The 23722-nt window shown below is 40.7% G+C and overlaps 1 protein-coding gene across 4 annotated transcripts in view; it reads left to right on the top strand.

The window, feature by feature from the left end:
* Positions 1–20873, top strand: part of CERS6 (ceramide synthase 6) — a 329281-nt gene extending 308408 nt beyond the window's left edge. For 2 of the 4 annotated variants that reach the window (XM_061135463.1, XM_061135462.1), the window contains 2 exons: positions 11884–12040; positions 15127–20873. In XM_061135463.1, coding sequence (XP_060991446.1) covers positions 11884–12040; positions 15127–15279 — 310 coding nt within the window. In that variant the 3' untranslated portion in view covers positions 15280–20873. The remainder of the gene's footprint in view (positions 1–11883; positions 12041–15126) is intronic. The other 2 variants (XM_061135465.1, XM_061135464.1) reach the window with 1 other exon arrangement.
* The last annotated feature ends 2849 nt before the right edge of the window (positions 20874–23722 follow it).

The raw sequence follows: 23722 nt of genomic DNA, 5'->3' as shown, positions 1-23722 counted from the left end.
ACAAGTCGGAAAAGGAAATAGAGAATGAAAGAGGCAGTTCCCAAACTTGTCTGCACATTGAAATCATCGGGGGACCTTTCAAAGATCACACCACTCAAGCTATACCCCGGACTATTTGAATGACAATCTCTGGAGGCCATCACAGGTGTCAGTACTGTTGACGCTCCCCAGGGAATGCCAGCGACCCACAGGCCTGGGAACCACCAGCCTACAGGACAGGCTCACTGAAGTGCATGCACAAGGTGAGACCTTGGAGAAACCAGGTTTCTAAATTCTACAGATTAAGGGGGAATTAGTTTTAAACTGAAACACACTATCTGACTAAAAACTGATTTTGAACACTCTTAGTGAACATAATATGTATATTTATACTAATGCAAACTCCAGAAGTCACATGTATATTTAAATAATTTCTGAACCAAAAATATATGCCAGAAACCCAGTATTTGACTGCAAGGAGATCCAACCAGTCCATCCTAAAGGAAGTCAGTCCTGAATATTCACTGATGCTGAAGCTGAAACTCCAATACTTTGGCCACCTAATGCAAAGAACTGACTCATTGGAAAAGACCCTGATGCTGGGAACAATTGAAGGCAGGAGGAGAAGGGGACGACAGAGGATGAGATGGCTGGATGGCATCACCGACTCAATGGACATGAGTTTGAGTAAGCTCCGGGAGTTGGTGATGGACAGGGAGGCCTGGCGTGCTGCAATGCATGGGGTCGCAAAGAGTCGGACACAACTGAGCGACTGAACTGAACTGCTGTGTGCTTCACCCCAGCCTCTTCATCTTCACCTTGTGGCCCCCCAGGACAAGAATGCAAACGGAAGCCCACCTCTCTGCAGTTGTGCTCCAGGTAGGATCTCAATCTGAGGAAGAGTTGGGGAGAATAATCTGAAAGGTCCATCTGACCTCCTGGGTTTTTTTCCCCTTGGATTTGTCTGTTTAGTACCACCTGACTGCCATGCTAAGGATGCTTGCTTATAGAAACGTGAAACCTAAAACCAACAGCTGTGGCTCAGATTCGAGCTCCCTCCATGAGTACACTTTGGGCATATTTCTAAAGGTGTTCAGCCCCAGCATCAAAGATTCAGCTTCACCTCTCCTCATGCTGACAATGGGACACAAAGAGATATTTTTGAACTTAACTTGAAAGCGTAAAAGTGTTTCTTATATCATCATTCTTGAAAAAAGTTCTCAAGTGTTTTCTCTCATTAGAAGAATAGTACATACATTTGGAAAATGTAGAAAATCTTATATTTTGAATTCCTAGAATCAGAAGTAACCAATGTGAACATTTTGGAATATTTCCTTTTAATCACATTTTGTATTAAAAAACTGAGTATCGTACTGCATATGATTTAATATGATTTTTTTCACTTTTCACTAAGTTGTGAGGATTCTCCTATGCCGTTAAACAAAAGACATGATTTTAATGTATGACTAACATTCCACCATATAGATATGCATATTAGCCATATCTATTTGTTTCTTTTTTACTGTTAAAAACAGTACTGCATGCATATTCCTGAACTTAAAAAATATGTATACTCCTCCCCTGCATTCATCAGCTGTGACCCCTTGCAGTCCTCATGGCATTTCTTTTACACACATGCATTTCTCTTACATTTGCCAAATCATCTGAAAGTGGGCTGCAGATGTGATTGACACAGCAGCCCCCAAATTTTGGCATAAAGATCTCTTGTTTTAATTTAGTATTTATTAGATTATAAGCACAGTGGAACATTTCATTCATGTTTTCAAATGTCTTTTGTATTTCTTCTGTGATCTGTTCATATCCTGTGCCTACTTTTCCATCGATGAGGTAGCACCTTACTCATCAACATCTATGATGTATGTGAGTGCAAGCTGTACCAGATGCTGCCCAAATGCCGCTCAGACCTCCTAACAAGGTGCTCGGTGCTGTACAGAGGGACAGCCAATGGTGTGTAAGAAATCTTCTCTGTGATTTAGAGTAAGGCCTTGGCTAATGCTGCTTCTGTCAGGGACAGAAGTCTAATGATATTCAGCTCACTGACTGTAAACATTCTGTTTGTGACCAGGGACTATGGGAAGAAGTAACTGAGGCTGAATGGATAAGTATAAACACCGGAGAAGGCAGTGGCAACCCAATCCAGTATTCTTGCCTGGAAAATCGCACGGACAGAGGAGCCTGGCAGGCTACAGTCCATGGGGTCCGCAAAGAGTCAGACACAACTGAATGCACGTGCACACACACACTCACACACGCACACTCTAATTGGTAGGAGCAGAGTGCCTTGTCCTGTCAGTTAAATTTATTTTTTTTTTGGTTTTTAGATGAAGCCCCCGGAAAACTGTGTTGTTGTTGTTGTTGTTGAGTCACTCAGTCGTGTCCGACTCTTTGCAACCCCATGGGCTGAAGCACTCCAGGCTTCCCTGGCCTTCACCACCTCCCGGAGTTTGCTCAAACTTACGTCCATTGAGTCGGTGATGCCGTCCAACCTTCTCATCCTCTGTTGCCCCCTTCACCTCCTGCCGTCAATCTTTCCCAGCATCAGGGTCTTTCCCAGTGAGTGGGCTCTTCGCATCAAGTATTGGAGCTTTAGCCTTTAAAGAGGTCAAAGATGAGTTTTAACAAATAAAACCACTTGTCCAAGGGCCACTACCTTGATCTATCTTCAGTTGGGATTTCTACAAAAGAACTCTTTGCTGTCCTGAAGCTGCTCACCCTGACTGAGTGGCCGTCCTAGGACCACCTGAGTGGTCTTCCTCCAGATCCCCTGGAGGAAGGCATGGCAACCCACTCCAGTATTCTTGCCTGGAGAATCCCCATGGATAGAGGAGCCTGGCGGGCTACAGTCCATGGGGTCGCAAAGAGTCAGACATGACTGAACAACTATATAGATGCTGGGATGAGGGGCTCTAGGTTTGCTGCAACTTGGCCTTCCCTCTCTGCAAGGTAGGGTTTGTAATTCTTTCTTCCTCAGTAAATTGTTAGAATATGCACCTGCGCTGAGTTTGCCAGCAAGTAAATCACACTGGGCAGATTTGCAGCAGGCAGTTACAGGTGGAAGCAGCTCAGTTTCAGGCCCTAAGCTTTGCACAGCCACTTCCCTCTCCACTTCCAGGGCACAACTGTTTGTCTTGCGGCTTTCTTTTTATTAGTGTAACATTTAATCCCAGGAACGGGGTGGTATTAAATGTCACGCTGAGTTTGTGCAAGGCCTGGTCCTGATTCAAGATTCAGGCTGGAGCATGGCCCCAGGGAAGCAGGCCTCCTGTCTCTTCCTTCCTCTGTCTGTCCATTTCCCATCCCCACATCACCTTCTCTCTCTCTACCCCCTTACCCCATCCTCTTTCCATTTCTTCCTGCCCCCAAAGACAAGATCTGCAGGTATTGCACCAGTAGTTTCCAGAAGCTGTCTCTTATATCTTGCAGGCACATTTCAAAATCATGAAATAAAAAAGTAACAGAAGGAGAGTGCAGAGACCAGGTGGGTCTCACAGTTCTTAGGCCGGTTATTAGCTCTAAATACCGGGAACTCTGACGAAAAAAGCCCCAAATGTGCCAACAAACCCCCATTCCAGGGACAAAAGTGATCAAATCAAATGTGCTTAGGATGTGTGTTCAGTTGGCCTCTCTGCCATCTCAGAAATCTCCACACCCATAACCACGGTTGAATTTAGCGAGCTGCTGCTTTTGTTCAGAGAGAATAAAATCTTCTGTCTTTGGAGGCAGCACTGTGAGCAGACATATCCCAGAGAGGCGGAGGCTTTACCACCAGTGGATGTCCTGCTCTGCCCTGCGGGCAGCTCTCCTCCTCGGCACTCCCAGGAGCCAGCCACCCCTGCCCCACTCATATAAAACCTGCCCTCCTGAGGGGACAGGGGGACCAGCTGGTGTGACCACAGACACGTGCTGTCAGTCACCATCTCCCCATCCAGAGCAGGAAGCTGGGACTTCAAGGAGAACCACCCCAGCCAAGCCGGGCTGCCCCTCTGCAGCTCTGAGGCTTGGAGGAGGTGGCTTTCAGGAAATCCACCCATCTCTACAAAAATCTGTTACCTTCTTTGCCCTAGATAGACCTTCAGAGGCTTTGGATAGCACTTGGCTATTGAAGGCAAAAGGAGAAAGGAGTGGCAGAGGATGAGATTATCACCTCTCATAGATAGCATCACCAACTCGATGAACATGCATTTGAGCAAACTCTGGGAGATGCTGCAGGATAGAGGAGCCTGGCGTGCTGCATTCCAGGCGGTCACAAAGAGTCAGACACGACATAGCAACTGAACAGCAACGACAGCAATCAGTTACCAGTCTCACTGGATTTCCTCGAATTTTAACTTAAACTGATATTTATTTATGGAATTATATACATGTTAGAGTTAAATTTCATTATAGAAATGTCATGGAATATGAAACACCACGAAGAAAAAAAAGTCCCATAGTTCTGAAATAACCACTGTTCATAATTTGATATCTTTGCTTCTAACATTTTAAATGCTTAAAATTACATCTTCTTCTTTACCAAAATGGGCTCATTCTGCACATACTGTTTTATAGCTTTGTTTTTCTCATTTAACATTGTACCATAAACTTTTTTTCCATTTCATTAAGTATTCTTCTATAACATAATTTTATTAGCTACGAATATTTTGTCTTATGAGAAGATCATTGTTTATTCATAAGTACTCTATTTTTAGACATTATCTAGGATGTTTCAAGTAGTGTGCTACTATAAATAATATTTAAATGAATATCCTTATGGCTAAATCTTATAAATCCCTGAAACTCTTCCTTAGAACAAAGGTTTGGAAATAGATTCACAGCCTCAGTAGATATGCACATTTTGATACATGTGGTAAACATTATCCACCAAATACAATATGCCAATTTATATTCCAACCCCAGCTCCCCAACTTAACTATGAGTTCTTTGAGGCTTACTAATATGTATACCCCACAGTGAGGGGGTAGTGTTAGGTATACAGATAAACCTATGCTTCAGTTTCTTCAACTGTAAGATAGATATAATAGTACCTCCTTTGAAAAAAATAGGATTTATCCATAAGGTTTATTTCATGAGGGTTTAGTGAGTTAAAACATGTAAAACCTGAGCCCAGCACCTAACACATAGTTAAGAATAAATGTTAGCTAGTGTAAGTATTCTACTATATGGGATTTCTACTGTGTGAGTTTTTGAAAGAATTAAATAAAACCATGTAAATAACGGGCGTCTCTGGTAGCTCAGCTGGTAAAGAATCTGCCTGCAATGCAGGAGACCTTGGTTTGATTCCTGGGTCAGGAAAATCCCCTGGAGATTGGATAGGCTGCCCACTCAGTATTCATGGGTTTCCCTGGTGGCTCAGACTGTAATGGATCTTACTGCAATGCAGGAGACCTGGGTTTGATCCCTGGGTTGGGAAGATCCCCTGGAGGAGGGCATGGCAAACCATTCCAGTGTTCTTGCCTGGAGAATCCCCATGGACAGAGGAGCCTGGCAGGCTACAGTCCATGGGGTCGCAGAGTTAGACACGACTGAGCATCTAAGCACAAAACATGTATTTATCATGTTTAGGTCAGTGCTCAACACATACTAACTATTTAACAAAGAGCATTGAGAACCAGACAAGTCTGTTTTAGGGTCATGTAGGCAACTAAGAGGTAAGCAGAGGGTTGCAAGCAGGCGTGTAAAAATCAGGATACATCTTGATGGACATGTTTTAGGATAGAAAAACTCGGGTTGGGAGGTCAGGAACACAGAAAGGCAGGCCAGGCAGTGGAGGGGTTGGGAACTCAGGCAGACAGACAGCAAATGGGGCAGCAAGAGGGCAATGACTAATTCTGAGAAAAACGTCCACCTTGGCAAGGAAGTCACCAGAGACAAGCTTGCTGTGTTATAAGAGATCAGTGTCTAAGTCTGACCAGCCTATGACCTAAAAATAAAAATAAACGAATTGATCCCATGTCTTTCTTGGATGGAATATGACAAAATTGATATGCCCATTGCTAGAGGAAAGACAGATGGTCCTTCCATGTTCAAGTTTCACATCCTGTCAGGGATAGAGAAATCACTCCTATGTCTGCTACAGACTTCGTGTATCTATTATTTGAGATAATTAGGCACCCAAGCTGTGAGCTACCCAGAAGCTGTCCTCCTAAAAGAGATCTTGTTGACCCGCACCAGTGCTGTGGAGAAACCGAAGCTGTGGGTGGGGCCATCTTGTTAAAAGAAAATTGAGAGTGAGTTTCTCAGTCATGTAGCAGCCTTGGGTAGTCAAGGTTTGACTACCCAACATTTGACCAAATTGTTCTTTAGGCCTGGGGTTTTTATTGCCTTAGAAAACCCAGGACAAAGAGGATTTCTTATCACAATGAATTAATTGCCCGACTCCTTTTTCAGGTATTGTGTTCCTGGTTTCTGCTGAGAGTACATTATAAATGCTTTTCTACCAGCATCTACTTTAAAATGAGTAAAACATGCCAGTAGATTATGGATAAGCTTCAGGTAGAATCTACTTTTCATTTATGTTTCATGTAGGTCGAATGAAAATAAACGCCAGAGAAGCACACATCCTGAAATACACTGCAGTCTCTGAAGAAGCAAAGTCAAAGACCATTCAAAAGCTCTGAAGTAAAGAACACCTTAATTCTGACTGTAAAACAAGTTTCCCTTTCTAGTCTACCCCCACTGGCATCATGCAGCAACCCCCAACGTGAGGCCCTGAACCTGATTCTCCCTGAGAAGCAGTCTTGACCCTCTTTGAATATTTGAGTGTGTGTGTGCAGGCTGTGTTGCTTCAGTGGTGTCTGGCTCTTTGTGACCCTCTGGACTGTAACCCACCTGGCTCCTCTGTCCATGGGATTCTCCAGGCAAGAATGCTAGAGTGGTTGCCATGCCCTCCTCCAAGGGACCTTCCCGACCCAGGGATCGAACCCGCATCTCTTAATGTCTCCTGAGTTGGCAGGCAGGTTCTTTACCAGTAGTATCACCTGGGAAGCCCTTTAGATGGATCTAATTATTGTGGTTTTTATATAGACCATTCAGAAACACACAACCCAAGGCTCAGATGGAGCTCTTAGGTGGAGGTTGAAGGGGAAGGGGAGCAGGCAAAGTTTATGGTTACTTACCATGGCCTGATCATAATCACCCACCTGTAACTTCATTCATATAGTGAAAGAACTCGGGCCTCTGTCATCTTTAATATTCCAACCATTAATATGTGGTCCTGCCTCTAAATCAGTGGGATATTTTAAAAGTAAGATGCATGGAGTAGAAAGTAAGGATATTATCTAACTTTGCACAACTTTGCATATAAACCTAAACTCTTGAGTTGGCAGTCATGATAAGAATGGGGGAAAAGCACTGGTTATAGGTTTTCTGAATGAGATATCAGTGGAGATCTTTTGACCCTGTGCTCTCTGACAGTAAGAAGCTTTCAGAATTCTGAGATTTTAAGGGGAAAGCATTTATAAGAATATAAATGAATAAGGCCTTTAATATAGGATTAATAATGAGACTACTCTGAGTTTGCTTTGCTTTAAAAAAAAAAAGGTAAAATTTTCTGTACAAATATATATATTCCCCTCCCCCACAATCCCCACATAGCCTGTATATACATATTTCTGAGATAATCAAATTTAATATGAAGAATCCATAAAAGGAAAGCTTGAGCAAAAGTAACTATAGGTCACAGTCAAACTAAATTCTCATGATTCATTAAAAAGCCATTAAAATACCCCATCAGGGCTAAACTATTGGGGTGGTAACTTGTGCGTCTTCACATCACCAGTGAACTGCTTGGAGCTTTGCCCTGCAGATATCATTTCTAGTGGGAATTATGCAGGAAGAAAGAAGCACAGACGGGACTGGGACTCTCGATTCCATTGTTTGGCGAGATTCTTAGGAAGGTGTTACCTAATGATGGAGTGATTTTCTTTTGCTGGGACCCAGACTATGGCACAAGGTTCTGGCAGAATAGACCGACTTGGGCACACTTTGTACATGCGTGATGCGCCATCTAGTGGTTAAGTAAGCCTAACCTTAATGAAAAGGAAAATGGTCTTCTCTGGTCCCTGGTGCCTCCAAACTCTCCACCACTTGATTAGAGCAACAGGAGGTTTGATGCTGTAGGCTATTTGGGGGGAAGGAAAAAAAATCTGTTTTCTCAGAAGCCATACCTTAAATTTATATTAGGTGGTGGCGTGGGATGGTGGGGGGGGGGGTGGTAGAAATACTGATATTATAGTAACTATGCAACCCAGAGGTTGCAAATTGGCAGTGTTTGGCCCACAGAGTACTTTTTTCTGTTTTAGTTGATGGAGATATAATGTTCACAAGGTACTACATAGATCTTCAATATATAACTTGATACATTTTTACATTTGTAAAAATTTGCCTGTAAATAATCTTCATAATTACCACCTGAATCAAGATCAAGAATGTTCCCAGCATCCCAGCTGCCTCCCTCCTTTTCCCTCCATCAGCCCTCCCTCAGATATAACCACTCTTCAGAGCCCTTTCACCATAGATTTGTAATAACATCATTAAATAGACACTCCTAACCCTTACCTCTGGGAAAGGGCAAAATCCTATAATCACCACTTTAATAGCTTGCCCCAAAGGGGACAGTTTTCTCATGAGAAACATTCTGTGGCTAAACAGAGGCTCTGTTTCCTGGGTTTACTGTTTTTCAGAATCCAGGTGGCATAATCTCTCTCTCCTCAGTCCCAATTCCTCATATATTGTTTTTCTTCCCTAGCTTCTCACGGAGAGATATATCCATTTGGTGCACTGATTGTATTTTTCCAAGTATCTCTGCAGGCAGCCAAGTCAATTTTCAAAGAAATCCATTACTTCTGAGCAGAACCTCAGAGGTGCCACTGATTGTCATGGCAAAGCCTATGAATTCTGATGCAGCATTTCCAAAATTAATGTGGATATCATGTCACCAGCGACTGCATGACACTCTGTTCATAATAAGCCAAACAAATTGTAATGGTGAGAAAGGCTCTCAAACCCATAATTCAGCAAAGGCTAATTTATAATGCATAGCATCACACAGTCATTGTTGCCGTTTCTACAAGACCTCTTTTTGTTCAAATGAAACTAAATTCCCTCTGAAGGTCAACATGTCTAATATGTCAAGAAGCAGAGCTGGTTCTGAGATAAAACTATTGTGATTATTCCAGAGCTGTCTTGTGCATATCTATTTATTTGATTACTGAACTAATACACGGTCTATCAGCCAGCAGGTCCAGTGAGCAAATTACTTCCCAGTATTTTGCAAGGTGCTGGAGATGGAAAAAAATGAGATGTAGGAGTCCTCTCTCACTATCCAGGAGTTGAACTTTCTTTAGACCAGTTGTCCCAGAGCCTGCAGCCTGGTGTATAAAAAGATGGCTGCCTCTTGGGAATACAGGCATTATCCTAACTTATTCCTTTTTACAAAAAAACTTGTATTTTTTATCCTAATTATTTGTGATGGATTTGGAAAAGTGAAGAATGTAAAGAAGAAAATACAGGGTTTCCTTGGTGGCTCAGTGGTAAGGAATCTGCCTGCCAATGTAGGAGACATGGGTTCAATCTCTGATCCGGGACGATCCCACATGCCGAAGAGCAGCTAAGCCCGTGCGCCACAATTACTGAGCCTGTGCTCTGGAGCTCAGGCATTGCAATTACTGAAACCCGTGCGCCCTCAAGCCCAGGCTCTGCAACAAGAGGAGCCCTCACACTGCAACCAGAGAGCACTAATTTGAGTCCACTAGAGCAGAGTAATTTGCGTCCACTAGAGAAAAACCCAAGCAGCAACAAAGGCCCAGCACAGCCAAAAATAAGTAAATAAATAAAATTTTTTTAATAAGAAAATGCAAAACTCCCCAATCCACCAAAGAAGGTGTAAAATGGCTTTGATTCATTTCTTCCAATGAATTGTAATTCTCTTCATTTTCTCTGTGTGTATATGCAAATATATATATTTATCTTATGGAGTTGGGATGTTATGATTTTTATCTATCAAAAGAAAGTCTTGAAACATATTTACCAGTTTGAATGACTTAATAATTTCTAGAATTTCTTTATAATTTTTAACTACTCCCTGTTATTGGAAATTTTCATTGTTTGCTGTTATAGAAATTTAATGCCTATTATTTCTACCATACTTTATAGCTGGAACCTCCAGAATAGGGTTAAATAATAATGGTGATGCTGACTATTCCTGATTATAAAGTCAATAACTCTGATATTATGACCACTGCTGAGTTGAATGGAATAAAAATCATATTAAATACTCTGAGTTCCAGTTCTTAAACATCAGCAATGGGGAATTGAACATTGCCAAATGTCTTTTAGTGCAGTTGAAATAATTAGGTTTGTACTGATTTGGCCAATGGATGTGTGATAATTTTATTCATAGATTTCCTAACGATGGTCCTCTTCTACCAGAATGAATACTACTATTATATCATAGAGTAATATACTCTTACTGAATTGTCAAATTAAACGCCATACTATCAGTTTTAGGATTTTAACATTCACGTGTGTTGAGCATTGTTCTTGAGAGGTAACTAGTGCGGTAGGATTAGAATCACACTCTGTCTCATTCTGGTCTGTGAATGCAGGTTACCTGAACTGGACATAGACCTGTTTTTCTAGTATTCATTCTCCTTTTTTTCTTTATCTCTTAACTCAATTTTTTTTTTCCTTTTGTGAATTTACTAAGTACTTTTCTTAACTTTTTTCAAAGCACTCATCACACTCTTATATTAAGATTTGCTGTATATGTGCCTTCTATTCTTGCGTGAGTGGTCTTGCCTTCAAAAGTCTTCCATCCGTCTCCCTTAGTTACCAAGTGTTGTCCACCTACCCTGTCCTGTAGGGTCCTGGCAAAGCACTGCAGTGACAGCTGGTGGAAATACACTTAGATGAGTTTTGTTAACCCACTGAGATCTCCAAACCAGCCCAGCACTCAGCTAAGGAGGAAGGCAAGGAAGTGGAATAATTCCAAAATCTTGTGACTGCTGAGCTTCTATGTGGCAGCACTTTGAGTCCCGAAGGCAAAAATCACCTTCCAGTGGGTGATTGGACACATCCCTTGGACACATTCAAGGGATGAGTGTGACTCACTGAGACCAGCCATCCTGTATCCTTTATCTGCCCCACGTGGCTGCTCCATCCTGGTCCTGATGGTGGATCACAGAAAGAAGCAATTGCTTCAAATACTTCTGCCTGCCTTAAGTACATACTCTTAAAACTTAAGTATGCTCGGTATATTCTAATAATTAAAAAAAAATCCTTCCAACACTCATCTCAAGACACCACTTCCATTTAATATCTTTCAGTTGCCAGTTCCTTCCCAGGAGAAGGCTTACAAAATATGGACTGAGCCCAAAATTAAGGCTCTCCTTCGAGGCTATAAACCACTTGAGGACAGGGGTTAGGTCTCAAGTATATGCCAACTCTCACTATGCTAGGCATATAGTTTAAACGTCACTGGTGTTTCTGAAATTAACTGCTCTTTTTTTTCTTGCAATGTAATGTTACTGAATGATGTTCCTCACACTTACTTAAAGACCCAAAGCAACAAGGACAGCACAGGCCTTTTAACAAGTAGTGAGAAATAGAATCAATCAAAAACTGTGATGAAAATTAATGGAAGAAATGACAACAAAAGTGAAGGGGAACCTAAGTACACGATTCAAGCTAGAATCCTAAGGAATGTGATGCCACTGGTGGAATCATCCAGGTGATGACTCTTAGGTGAAGTACTTAGCTTTCAGACCATCCTTGCCAGGGAGCAGTCAGTGGGTATCACTGGCTTCATGCGTCTTTGCAGTAACTAGAGTTCCTTTGAAGGCAGTGAAAAGTTGTGTTCAATGATTACTTTCTCCTTTTCCTTAGGGTGTTAAATACCACATTGTTTGAAAGTTGGGAGATTGTTGGACCTTATCCTTCCTGGTGGGTTTTTAACCTACTGCTGTTGGTAATACAAGGTTTGAACTGCTTCTGGTCTTACTTGATCGTAAAAATAGCTTGCAAAGCTATTTCAAAAGGCAAGGTAAGATAACACTCGCCCTTTCTAATATGTCACAGAAAATTATGGTTTGGGGTTCTTCTAAATCACCAAGCACATTATTTATTATTTAGAATTGCATCAAAACTGTTTTTGCTCCTTCAAAGTTTAGCATAACCTCTTGGAAACATAATACAAATTTTCATTTTCTCTTATGATTTTTTTTTACATATAGTATTGCTTTGCTGAGTGATCTGCATTGCTTTGTTGAATGATCTACATTCATAATTTTAGATTCATGGAGATTTATTATTTACTGTGTTCCTGCTCTCCCTCTCTCTATCTCCTTTGGTCCTTCTCTGGTTATACTTATATTAAACAGAAATTTAATAACTCTTTTATGAGAAGTGTTACTTGATGCATTCTGACCATTTATAACTTGCCAGTAAATATTTAGTTAAATCTCTTTGGTTAAAAATGGGGCTCATAATAAAGCATCCTGGGCCTCAACCCCTCTCTGTAGAGCAGTGACTTTTCTGGAACATTCTCTGCAACATTTTCTTACTCTCGTTGTTTGTTCTCTTCCTTCTGCCCACCTGGAAGTCTGGGAAGTGGAACCCTTTACATGTAAGTTTCTCACCCCTCTCTCCATCCTGGCTTCCACGTTAGCCTTTTGGAGCCACACTCTGGCGCTTTTGTTTCTATGCATATTGTTCTGTCTGATCTGTTGACACTGTCTAGAGGCTCTAACCAAGGTGTGGCTCCCAGCAGCTGTGAGGGATGCTAGGGACAGCTCAGTTAGTGCCCTTTTGTGTGAGCCTGCATTCTGCTACATTTTGCATGATCCAATAGAGGAAGAAGTGGATTTCTTTCACTGGTGTTCAACATGTTGGTTGAATAACAGAAATAGACCGAAGTAAAGTAGGAGAAGCAGAACTAAGTTGAGGAGAGGATCAGCATGGTCCAGAAGGGAGGTCTGAGCATCAGCTCTTTGCTAAGACTGCCCTGGGCTGCAGGACAGCACCTGACCACTTTGTCCTCCGTAAGCACCTGCCACGGGGCTCGGGGCATCGGTCACATAGTATGAAGCCTATACTTGGCATCATCTCCTATGTAAATCCAAAATAATTAGAGCAATGAATTGTTTAGAAGTAAAAGTTTGTTTTTTTCTCTATGACCTCCTACTCTAAAATGAGCATGTACTTCTACTAACAAACAACAACAACAACAACAAAAAACCTCTCCTGTCCTCATTTGCATACAAATTGCACAATACTGTCAATATGATAACAGTAACTGAAAACGCAAGGGGGCCATAGATTAGATAATTTGTGTCCTTTTTGCACTGCTATTTCTACCAGGTATATTGTCTTCTCTCCAGCTTACTCCTTCAACTTTCCAAGGAGACAATCAATTTTATTCCAGATCTCAGGCTTCAAAATATCTTAACTGGCATTGTTGCTTACCTAAGAGTAAAATTCATCTTAGCCACAGGTCATGGGCCTTATATTCCTGTGCGTTATTTTAAGATACTCTTAATTGATCCTTTCTTTGAAGGTAACTTAAGTATAAATTTTTTTCCAAATGCAATTAAAAATAATCTTACTAAGCATGCAAATGTAAATTAATCACTCTTTGAAACTGGAGTTTTCTTTCCTATTAGCAGCTTAATTTACGACTAATGGATTGCTAAATGTAGTGGAGCTTTTATTCTAATGCTGTCTTTGTGACCCATCTTTTATTTTTAAGTTAAAGTATCCTTATAATCTAGTCCTTTTGGTGTTTCAGTATCTGAATCTTCTTAGAGATGGTCCTTGTGAGCTAAGTCTCATCTCAAGGGCCATTAGAGTGAGATCCATTTTTACATATTTACTCAATCATCTCTGCTTAGGCTGGAGCAGCAGTCCTCAGTTCTCACCTTCTCCCATCCCCACCCCGCCTGAGAGAGGTGATATTGTCCTGCAGGAATGGGGGCTTCTCAAGTTGGGAGTGCAGTGGATTCCGGGGTTCTCCAGTTGGAGGGTAGCAGTGACACAGAGAGAATGAGATGTGGGAAATCCCTCAGTTCATTCTGAAATGCTTCCCAGGAGACTCTGCCAGCTTTTCAATCCACTTCTTTTAAAGAATCATAAGGGACTAGATTGGGAAACATTCTTTGAAGCCAAACAAGCCACCACGCCCCTATTACCACCATCCTTAGAAAAGAAGTTCATGCCGCTCAGTTACTCAGGGGTGTTAAGACCTGTTGGGATAAATGTTCACTATGTTTGTAGGCATAAAGTAGGAGGTACAAACTATTTTAATTTAAAAGCAATAGAGTATTTCCTTAATTTCTTCCTACATTACCTCCTTATGAGACCATATTTTTTTTCATTCTTTATGGTAATGTGTAGACTTACATCCTGATGCCAAGTCATCCTCATGACTTGATGAGTCTGAATGGAGGATGGAAGAACTCTGGAATGATGGGAGTCAATTCATGATGATCCTGTCAGTACATTTTTCTTGGGAAATATTTTAAACTGTTCCTTACCCAGCAAGTACCCCAAATGCCTCCTGCTGCCATTAGTTGTTATGTTATATATAAAACAAAATTTCTACTTAATTCTAGCAGACAGAAAGACAAATTAAATCATACAAGAATACATTAAAAAGCCAAATAAGAGTGATGTTTTAATGATCAGAGCTAGTAAATATCTCCATTAGTGTAATTAATTGAGAGCTGACTCTAAAGGATTCTCAAAGAGAATGTGATCATCAAAGAATAAATAGTTCCACTTGTACCAAATTCCTATAGTGCCATTCTAGTAGTATGGTATGCTACTTTGCCAGTAAGAGTGGGGTTCATGGTCTAGTACATTCTGAATATCCAAAGGTAACTTAAGGAAGTCAGCAAGGCTAACTCCCTGTGATGCCTAAATCCACCTACATTCCTTGATCACTGACTTTTTTGCCCAAAAGTCTATCTCCAATGAAGAGGAACTTATTGCTCTGGCAATGTTCCTATCCGGTTTGATTTTTTTAATATTTAGATGTTTTCCTTTATGTATGACTGCATGTGTACTTCTGAGCATGCTATACCTTGATGATTTCTTCAAAGGTGGTTGCACTCACCTTCTTGTGTTCCACAGGTGTCCAAGGATGATCGAAGTGATATTGAGTCTAGCTCAGATGAGGAGGACTCGGAACCTCCAGGAAAGAACCCCCATACTGCGACCACCACCAATGGGACCAGTGGTACCAACGGGTATCTCCTCACTGGCGCTTGTGCCATAGATGATTAATTACTCAAAACTACAAGTCCCAAACAAAGTGAACTGTTCATTCCTGGAAGTATTTAATAAATTGCAAATGCAGTTCCTTTCATAACCTCTCAGCACCAGAAACAAAAATTAGGATTTATCAAAGCATTTTGAATAGTGCACTGCCATATGTCCTGTCTGTGAATGAAGAAGAATTACCATTCTATATATGTAGGCATGCTTTATGTAATTGACACAAGGGAACGGTATTTGCATTTGTACTGTCTTAGAATATTATTTATTTTCTTTTTGTATTTGTTTGTAAATCTGTGGACAAAAGAGGGTTTCCTCACTCCTTTTACTCTCTGGGTTCATGACAGTGAGGGAGACGCTCCGTTTGCTTCTACCCCTTTCTTGCTGTGACCTAGTCCACTAGGAACATCAGCTTAATTGGTCACTTAGAACAAGCAAAACCCAGTGCAAGATCCTCGTGCAGCTCCAAATAAGTTTGCTCTCTTTGTGTTACAATGCCCATTCTGAAATGGCCTATTCAGTCTCAAGTGACCTTTCTCCCAGGGTAAAGTTGAAACAGGATGAGCTCAGTCTTATAATTGTCATTTTTTCATGATCAGTTGGTGGTGGTGGTGGTTTAGTCGTGAAGTCGTGTCCAACTCTTGCGACCCCATGGACTAGTGTAGCCTGCCAGACTCCTCTGTCCATGGGATTCTCCAGGCAAGAATACTGGAGTGGGTTGCAATCGAACTCGGGTCTCCTGCACTGCAGGTAGATTCTTTACCAACTAAGCTACGAGGGAAGCCCTTCATGGTCAATTAGCTTGTTCCAAATAGAGTGTGGCTATTGGAGGACTTAAAATTTTTTTGTGTGTATTAAATTGCTTTGGAATAGACTTCATTTCTTGTGCACACAGCCAAAGTTTCTTCAGTGAGGATGGTAGCTAGTTAGGGACTAACTTTTTAGGTTACAGAGACTTTTTTTTTTATTCTCCATTATGGGGTCAGTGCTCCAGCTCTGAAGGAAGACTTAAGTTCATGGTTACAAACAAAGAAATCAGTCTTCCTGCTGGGAATTTGTCCCATGATCTGAGAATAATACAAAGAGAGCAGCAGATTTCAACCAGGTTTTACCACTACCCCTTTAACTAGTGCAGTCTTCCACTATGTTATGAAAAAAAGAAGCTGAATATATTTGAGGACAGAAAAAGGAGACTTCCAAGAGTTGCCAAAAGTCACCTCTAGTGCAAAGCACTTTACTGCAACCAGCTTTCAAGAAAGCACCCTATCTAGTATTTGATCTTGTTTTTTTGTTTTTTTTTTTTCCTGGGCAAAATAAAGCCAGTGAGAGTAAGACCATTTTACCCTTTGTCTTTTCTCCTTAAACATAATCCTAACAATACAGAACTTCCTGTTACTAGAAACTCCGCAGTGTTACACTGGAGGTCCTTTTGTCTGCTTCTTTGAAGGACTGGTTCATTTTCCAGGAATTTTTGTTCAAATGGAGCTATTTCCAGAAAAAAAGCAACAAAAATTCTACTCAGCAAATGAGAAAGACTACTGAAAAAATAAGTTTCCGTAGTCTCCTACAGGGCAGTGTTATTTATGTAGAGATAAGAAAACCATACATAAACCAAAGATTTTATCTCTTTTCTTCCAACTTCTAGTAAAAGGGAATAAAAAGTTATTATAAATACTTATTTCATAAATCAGGAGGACCGTCTCCTGAAACAAAGAGTCCAAAACCACAATGCAGTGATATCAGTATGCAGGTCAGGACAAGTGAAAGGGACAGCAAAATACTAAGAAGTGCATGTCCTGCTCAAAGTCACTCATATTCAATTCAATTTTTTTTTTAATTGAAGTAAAACCTTGTGCCCACAATGTGCACCATGATTGTTAATAGTTAAAAGAATGCTCCCAAACAAAACCTCACACTGTAAAGTTAAATCTCTTCCCACCTATTTATAAAATAGTGTGTTTTTGGTATGGTCCATAGTAATGACTGAAGGGCCTTAGAAATATGTCTGCTTTTTTGTTGACAAAATGGTATAATTAACTCTTCTTGGAAAACCTTATTATTTTATTTCACAGAACAGGGGTATGCCTAGGAGAGTAATTTATGGATGGTCAAGTTGTAAGACCAATCATTAAATATGAAAAGTACTTGTCAAGTCATCTGAACATCTGCTAAAATGCAGATATATGAAGAGTAAACCAGCAAGCGTGTTATAGCTGAAAATTTTTGATAAGGTGAAAATTTCTTCTCTAAAATATGGAACTAAAATATGGAATAGAAGAGAGCCTTGTGCCTTGCTTTAATATATAGAGCAAGTCCTCTGATGGGTGAAATAAACCAGAAAGCCACAGTGTGTTTCTATTTGGGTCATTTGACACTATTTAGCGTAGAAGAATAATTTCAAAATATCTGCTTGTAAATTAAAGGTTTAGAAGACTTGCATGACATGAAGAAAATTGTCTGTCCTTAGCAAAGACATCTGAACATCTGACTTTTGTTCTTTAGAAGGAGAATTGGGAATTCTCAGAGCCTCCCTGACCGCTGACAGTAACAACGCAGTCTTCTATTTATCAATACATTTGTATTTCATTTTACATTTTAAGGCAAAGAGTTCTTTTTGATTCATCAAAATGGTGTTTGTAGGTCTTTTGAGATAAAGAATAATGTATCTTTGTCTACTGCTGTCCCATGGTGGCCTGATAAGCCTGAGAGAGAAAATATGTGAGATCTCATATCTTCTACCTGTGCCAGGCCATAGCTTTGGAAGTATATATTGTAATGTCAGCTGTAGGTTAGTAGGAATGTTGTTTCCCATTAATTGACTTAGCCTGTCCTGGTCATATTCAAATCTTCCCAAGGTACAAAGGGGTATGTAGGAAGGAATCTAGAAAAAGTAATATTTTATTCTCCAATTCTATAGCTTTTCTAGATCAATTAGAGGGAGAGAAATGTAGAAATTCAAGTAGAATTTGGCCTTGGGTCAATAAATGATATAAAAATGTGTGATCTGTGTATGTACATGTAGGTTTCTCAGAAAAACATGATAAAACCAAAATGTCACTGACTCATCCTTATCCATATTCTTTTCATGAAAACCATCCGCCATGTGCAATAGAAACTTCCCACCTCCCTTTTTACTGCCTGTTCACGCCACCTCCACAGCTGTGAGGGGAAGACTCCTTTCAGCCTCTTTGCCTCAGAGCTCAGATCATGAAGGCCCTAAGGTCAGCATCTAAGTAGTTCCCATTTCCAAATTAAGTGTTACAAATGTTGAGAGTAGGGGAGCAACTATTCGTATTTTAGATTATTAAACTAAGTGTTGAGGAAAATGCACAAGATTTCTGCTTCACCCAAGATTTTATTAACATTCAGCTCCTGCTCAACTGCTGGACAGATAGTGTCCTGAGATACCATCAGATAATCAAACAGGCATCTGACAAAGATGAACTAGGAAGAAATGTAGGTTCTCTAAAGTAAACATGTAATTGGGTGAGAGAAATAACTCTTTAGTGGGATAAAATCAGGTCACCTGTAGCCAGAATGACAGGTAAACCTGAAAATGTCCTGTTCTGTTGCCAAACTTTTCATTCTGAGTATTTGGCAGAGTTTGAATTTGAGCAGACTGCACACTGCACCTTGGGTAGAAAGGGTCTGAATTTTCCACTCTGTAACTTCAACCTCATTGTTATTTGGGCTGAAGTAAGAAATCATATTTCATTTCAGCACACCTTAGTCTTTAAAAAAGAGCTCTTCCAAGAGAACTTTATGGACACCCATGATTGTTTCCAAGCTGTTCATGATTTTTGCATTGGTAGTTATTTTTGTCCCCTACTTGGAGATGTTAATGCCATAGTTGCCTGAATATTTGAGTTATTTTTTCTTAATTTGAAGTATGAAAATTATACAGAATAGTTACAAAGGTATTAAATAATTCTCTTTATTAGTATGTCCTGTGATGGCGTTGTGTCCAAAGAAGTTTCAAGAAATTCTTTAGAAGTAAGAGGTTAAATGTTTACATTTCACATGCTATTTGAGGTCTTAAGATTCTAATTAGCTTCCTTCCCCCCGCCCCCTTTGTCTTTGGCTGATTCCTGCTTTGTAGATAAATATTAATAGCCCTGAAATGTTTCTAGTGTTCAAATAAGAACAAATCAGATCAATCAGCTATGTCCTGTCCATGAAAGGACCACTGTCAATCACAAACAGTTAATGCAAAATGCAGCAAGATATTTTTTTAAGTGACATTATTGTTGTCCCCATAGTAGGTTTAAATTTGTCTTGGTAAAATGAAATTGTACCATTTACAAATTACCAGATAGTAATTAACACTGGTTCACTGTGGACACAGTTTAATTCTTCATTTTTAATAGGCTGGAAACAGGCCCTGTGGTTTGCATTTGTATGCATGGACCCCTCCCGTCCCCTAGGGGGCGCTCAGTAGATGCTAAGGAGGCCTGTCCACTTGTCCACTCTGTGCTGTTGAAATGCCTAACATTCACTCACAGGAAGCATACCTGATGCTGTTTTTTATGGAGAAAATTGTATTAAAGAACATAAAACATTATAAGTAGCTGTTAATAAGATCTGTAATCACTCAAAAGAATACCTTAGTCTTTCCAACGTGAGTTCAACCTGAAGCCTTTGAATGGAACACATTACCAAATGTCCATAAGCTAAAATCCCCATCCAATCAAAGATATACTAAGTCTCTGCAAGCAGATAACACATGATAATGATGTCTCCGCAAGACTAGACATTCCCAAGAGTGCCCAGGAAGGAATGGGAAGGGACTGTTAGCCTAAGATCTAGCTTGTTTATCTTTCACTCACCTTCTTTTAAATCTGGAACTCTTAATAAAATGAATCTAAAATATTGTCACTTATCTGCTGTCAATTTCCCAATAACCATTGGATCAGTTACGTATCACACTTCCTTCTCTGATTCCATTAAAAAATATATATATTGTGCTCCTATGAGCCTGTTTTCCTCAACACAAGTCAATGAGAGCTTGGCCTCTTATTTTGGTATGTGTTGCATGGCCTGGAAACCAGGGAACAACAGCTGTTGGTGCGATTTCTATTTTAAGTGAAAATTAGGTTTTATAGAGACAACTTTTTTCTTTTGGATCTACAACAGTTTTTTTAAACTGTCACTGTACATCTGCCCTTTAAAAAATAGGGGTTTTTAAAGATTAGTTGCCAAATAGAAATTCACTCTGTAATAGGAACAGTTATATGGTGATTCTGGAACTTTAACTTCACGCTTCTTTAATTTAAACATGGAAAATAGCCTCCAAGTTTGATTTCCCGAAGTTTCATAAAGCCTCTAAGCGCATGATTTTCGTCTCCTTTTTGCCCACATAATGAGTTACCTCCATAGCCATTTGGTGCCATGCAGAAGGGAGGTGGTCAGTTTAGGGATTTGATTTTTTCCAACTTGCAGCGAGAAATCGGATAGGTGACAAAACCTTACTTGTTGAGACAATTCAGTGCTTAAGCATCTCTGTCAGAAATGGAAGGATGTACTGTTAGCCAATTAGAATTATTTTATGTATTGTTATTGTATTTTGCTGATTTTTATATGAAAATATAATTATTCATTCTCAATCTCTGGAAGCAGTCATTATTATGAGGATCATTTTACTTTGAAAACACTTTCATAATAAAGATAAGTCTTAAGAGTACAGTGTAAATGCCCTTTTCTGTAAGCACTACTGAACTTGTATTGGTAATATGCCACATCTTCCTGGACAAGATTCATTTCAGTGTTCACATCATCCTACAGTTTTCTTGTAAGCCTCCTCAAATCCCAGTAGTCACTATGATTACAAAAAAGGAATGTAATATTTATATGTTTTATATATATATATATATTGTTATAGGTTATTTTGTCAAGAATTTAGCTAAGCTACTTGATGGTGTTGTTATCTCAGCATCCACTTTGTTTGCCAAACAGCCTGCAGGGACCATAGCTTGACACTAGCCCCTCATACAGGTGCATGTCCTGAATAGCAGCCCAGAGTCACAAGCAGATGTAACTCCCTGATATGATTTCCCCAACGGCCCTTGTGATCAACAGTCTCCTGCCTCCCAGTGCTTTTGTATGCCTTATGCATCCCTTAGATAAGACCCACCCTCCCCAGGGCAGGGGGCTTACCAAAACCTCTTTCTTTTGGCTTGAATTGACCGATCTGGCCATGGCCCAGGGACTCCAAGGCTCTGCACCCATGGACCCTAATAAAGGCATGTGCCCCAGCTCCTGTCTATTTCTCTCTCTCTGTACTCTGCCTGACCTTCCCGTGTGGCCCCTTCTGGTGCGCCATGTACTCCCCCCAGGACCTGTGACTAATAAACCTCTCTACTTCAAGTTCTCTTGTGGTCTGTTGGACTCTGTTGTTGGTTCACCATCCAACACCCTGTGCTCCACTTAACAAAGGTTAATTCAGCAGACTTATACCATAATTCTATGTTATATATACATATATAACATATCTATGTTATAATATCACTTTGACAATTAAGATATAAAAGCTCCAAGTTAAATTTTGTGTAGTACTTCATTCTGAAAAACAAGAATTTACAAAGTTATCGGTTCAAATATATCAAACTGTACTGATTTTTTCCAAGCTATAAAAAAGGCACTTAGGATAAACAACACAAAGCCCAACACACACAAAATTGTCCCTCAGAGAATGTGCGCTCATAGGAGCTTGATTGACAACATCCCGGGGTCTGCGCCCCGCTTTGTTAGATCTTCTCTTACTCTTTGTCTTTCCTGTGTAACTCTGTCTCCCCCAGCTGCTCTTCTGCTCTAAGCTTATGTCATCTCATATCTCAAGAGCTATAAAAATAGCACTGACATTCAACCAGACACCCCCACCACCACCAGGATTATAAAAAATTAAGCAAACACCCTATTAAAAATCTTACACATATCATAACCACCCCCAGCAACATTCTGACTCCAAGTATGAGTTACTGTAATAAATTAAACCACCATAATTTTTCTGAGGCACAAAAAGACTATTAGCGATGCACCGTTTGGGGAAGCCAGGAACTCTTCCAGGTCTGTTAACGTAGCGTAGCACCTATGCTATAACTCTACAAGCATCTCTCCCAAATAATCATGATGCCGCTCAGCTTCTCTGGGCCCTCTTCCTTACTGCTGGGAAACATCCATCCAGGTACACGTACTTTCTGTTTCCATCAGCCCCGTGCTTGCTTCACCCGGAGCAGTGGCAGCAATGCCAACAATGGTGAAAGATGGCAGGGCAGCCCGACAGCCACCAGCATGCAGGGCGGTCCCTCAGAACCAGTCACCTCAGTGAATGGAGCCTGAGGACCACATCCCCAAAGCTGCTGTAACCTGAGGAAAGAAAAGTGATATCACTCCTAAACACTGCAGTTTGAAAATTATGTAAAGTGTCTTTCAGAGTCCAGGCAGGAAACAGAAGTCACTGTTAGATGGTTGAGTGGAAGAAACTTAATGAAAGGACTATTTTCAGAGGCCTGGGTAGGACTATAAGGTCAAACATGGGATGGTAAAACACCCAGAGTCCAGCAAGCATGGGAAGCAGTTACCACCCTTGGCTGTAACCAGAGGCCACTGAAAGGAGGTGGTGTGGGGAAGCTGCCCTGTGGGGACTGGAAACTTGAATGGGGAGCCAACATCCTCCAATATCTCTCTTTATTCCCACCTTCACACCGCCATTGGCTGAACTCAACTGGAAAGCTCCCATTGGGAGCCCAGGGAGATGTGAACAGAAGGGGTCAGTCTCCCACATGCGGAGCAGAGATCTGGTAGAGGGTGGAAATGAAGAGCAAACAGAATAACCAGCATAAAGCTGGTTTCTGGTGGTGTTTCTGGAGACTTGTCTAGGGCCTGGCAATTAACAAGGCACAAAAGATGTTGGAGATAACAAGAACCCACTGGTGAGATGTGAGCCATCAGCAATAAATATTGCATTACTTAGGAAGCAAGATGAGCATGAGTTCTCAACTTGTCTCCAAGTCTTTCCCTTTGGGGGGACCACATCCTCACACTGGTTCCCAGGGACAGAAAAGTTGAAGGGTTTGTAGCAGGACTCAGATAAGGGAAGCTACCTACATTACCAGCTTCACAGATCCACACACCCAGGACATAAGTGGAGAAAGATGCAGGTTAGAGAAGTATCTAGAAACAAACAGAAGAACTTAGCAGAGAGGGTGTTGAAGAGCTGGGAGAATTAATCAACTAGATTTGTGTGGAGGGGAATGGGTTAAGAAGGTCTAAGCTCTGGGATTCATAACGAGTATTGAAGCAATTCTTTAGGCTTGTTTTTAAAGTAATGAATAATAAAACTAGTCAAAGGTATGGTTTTTCCAGTAGTCATGTATGGCTGTGAGAGTTAGACCATAAAGAAGGTGGAGCAACGAAGAACTGATGCTTTTGAACTGTGGTGCTGAAGAAGACTCTT

This window comes from Dama dama, chromosome 33 (assembly GCF_033118175.1).
Source record: "Dama dama isolate Ldn47 chromosome 33, ASM3311817v1, whole genome shotgun sequence".
Taxonomy (NCBI): Eukaryota; Metazoa; Chordata; class Mammalia; order Artiodactyla; family Cervidae; genus Dama; species Dama dama.
The sequence above is the reverse complement of the archived record's forward strand: the minus strand, read 5'-3'. Positions and strand labels throughout refer to the sequence as shown.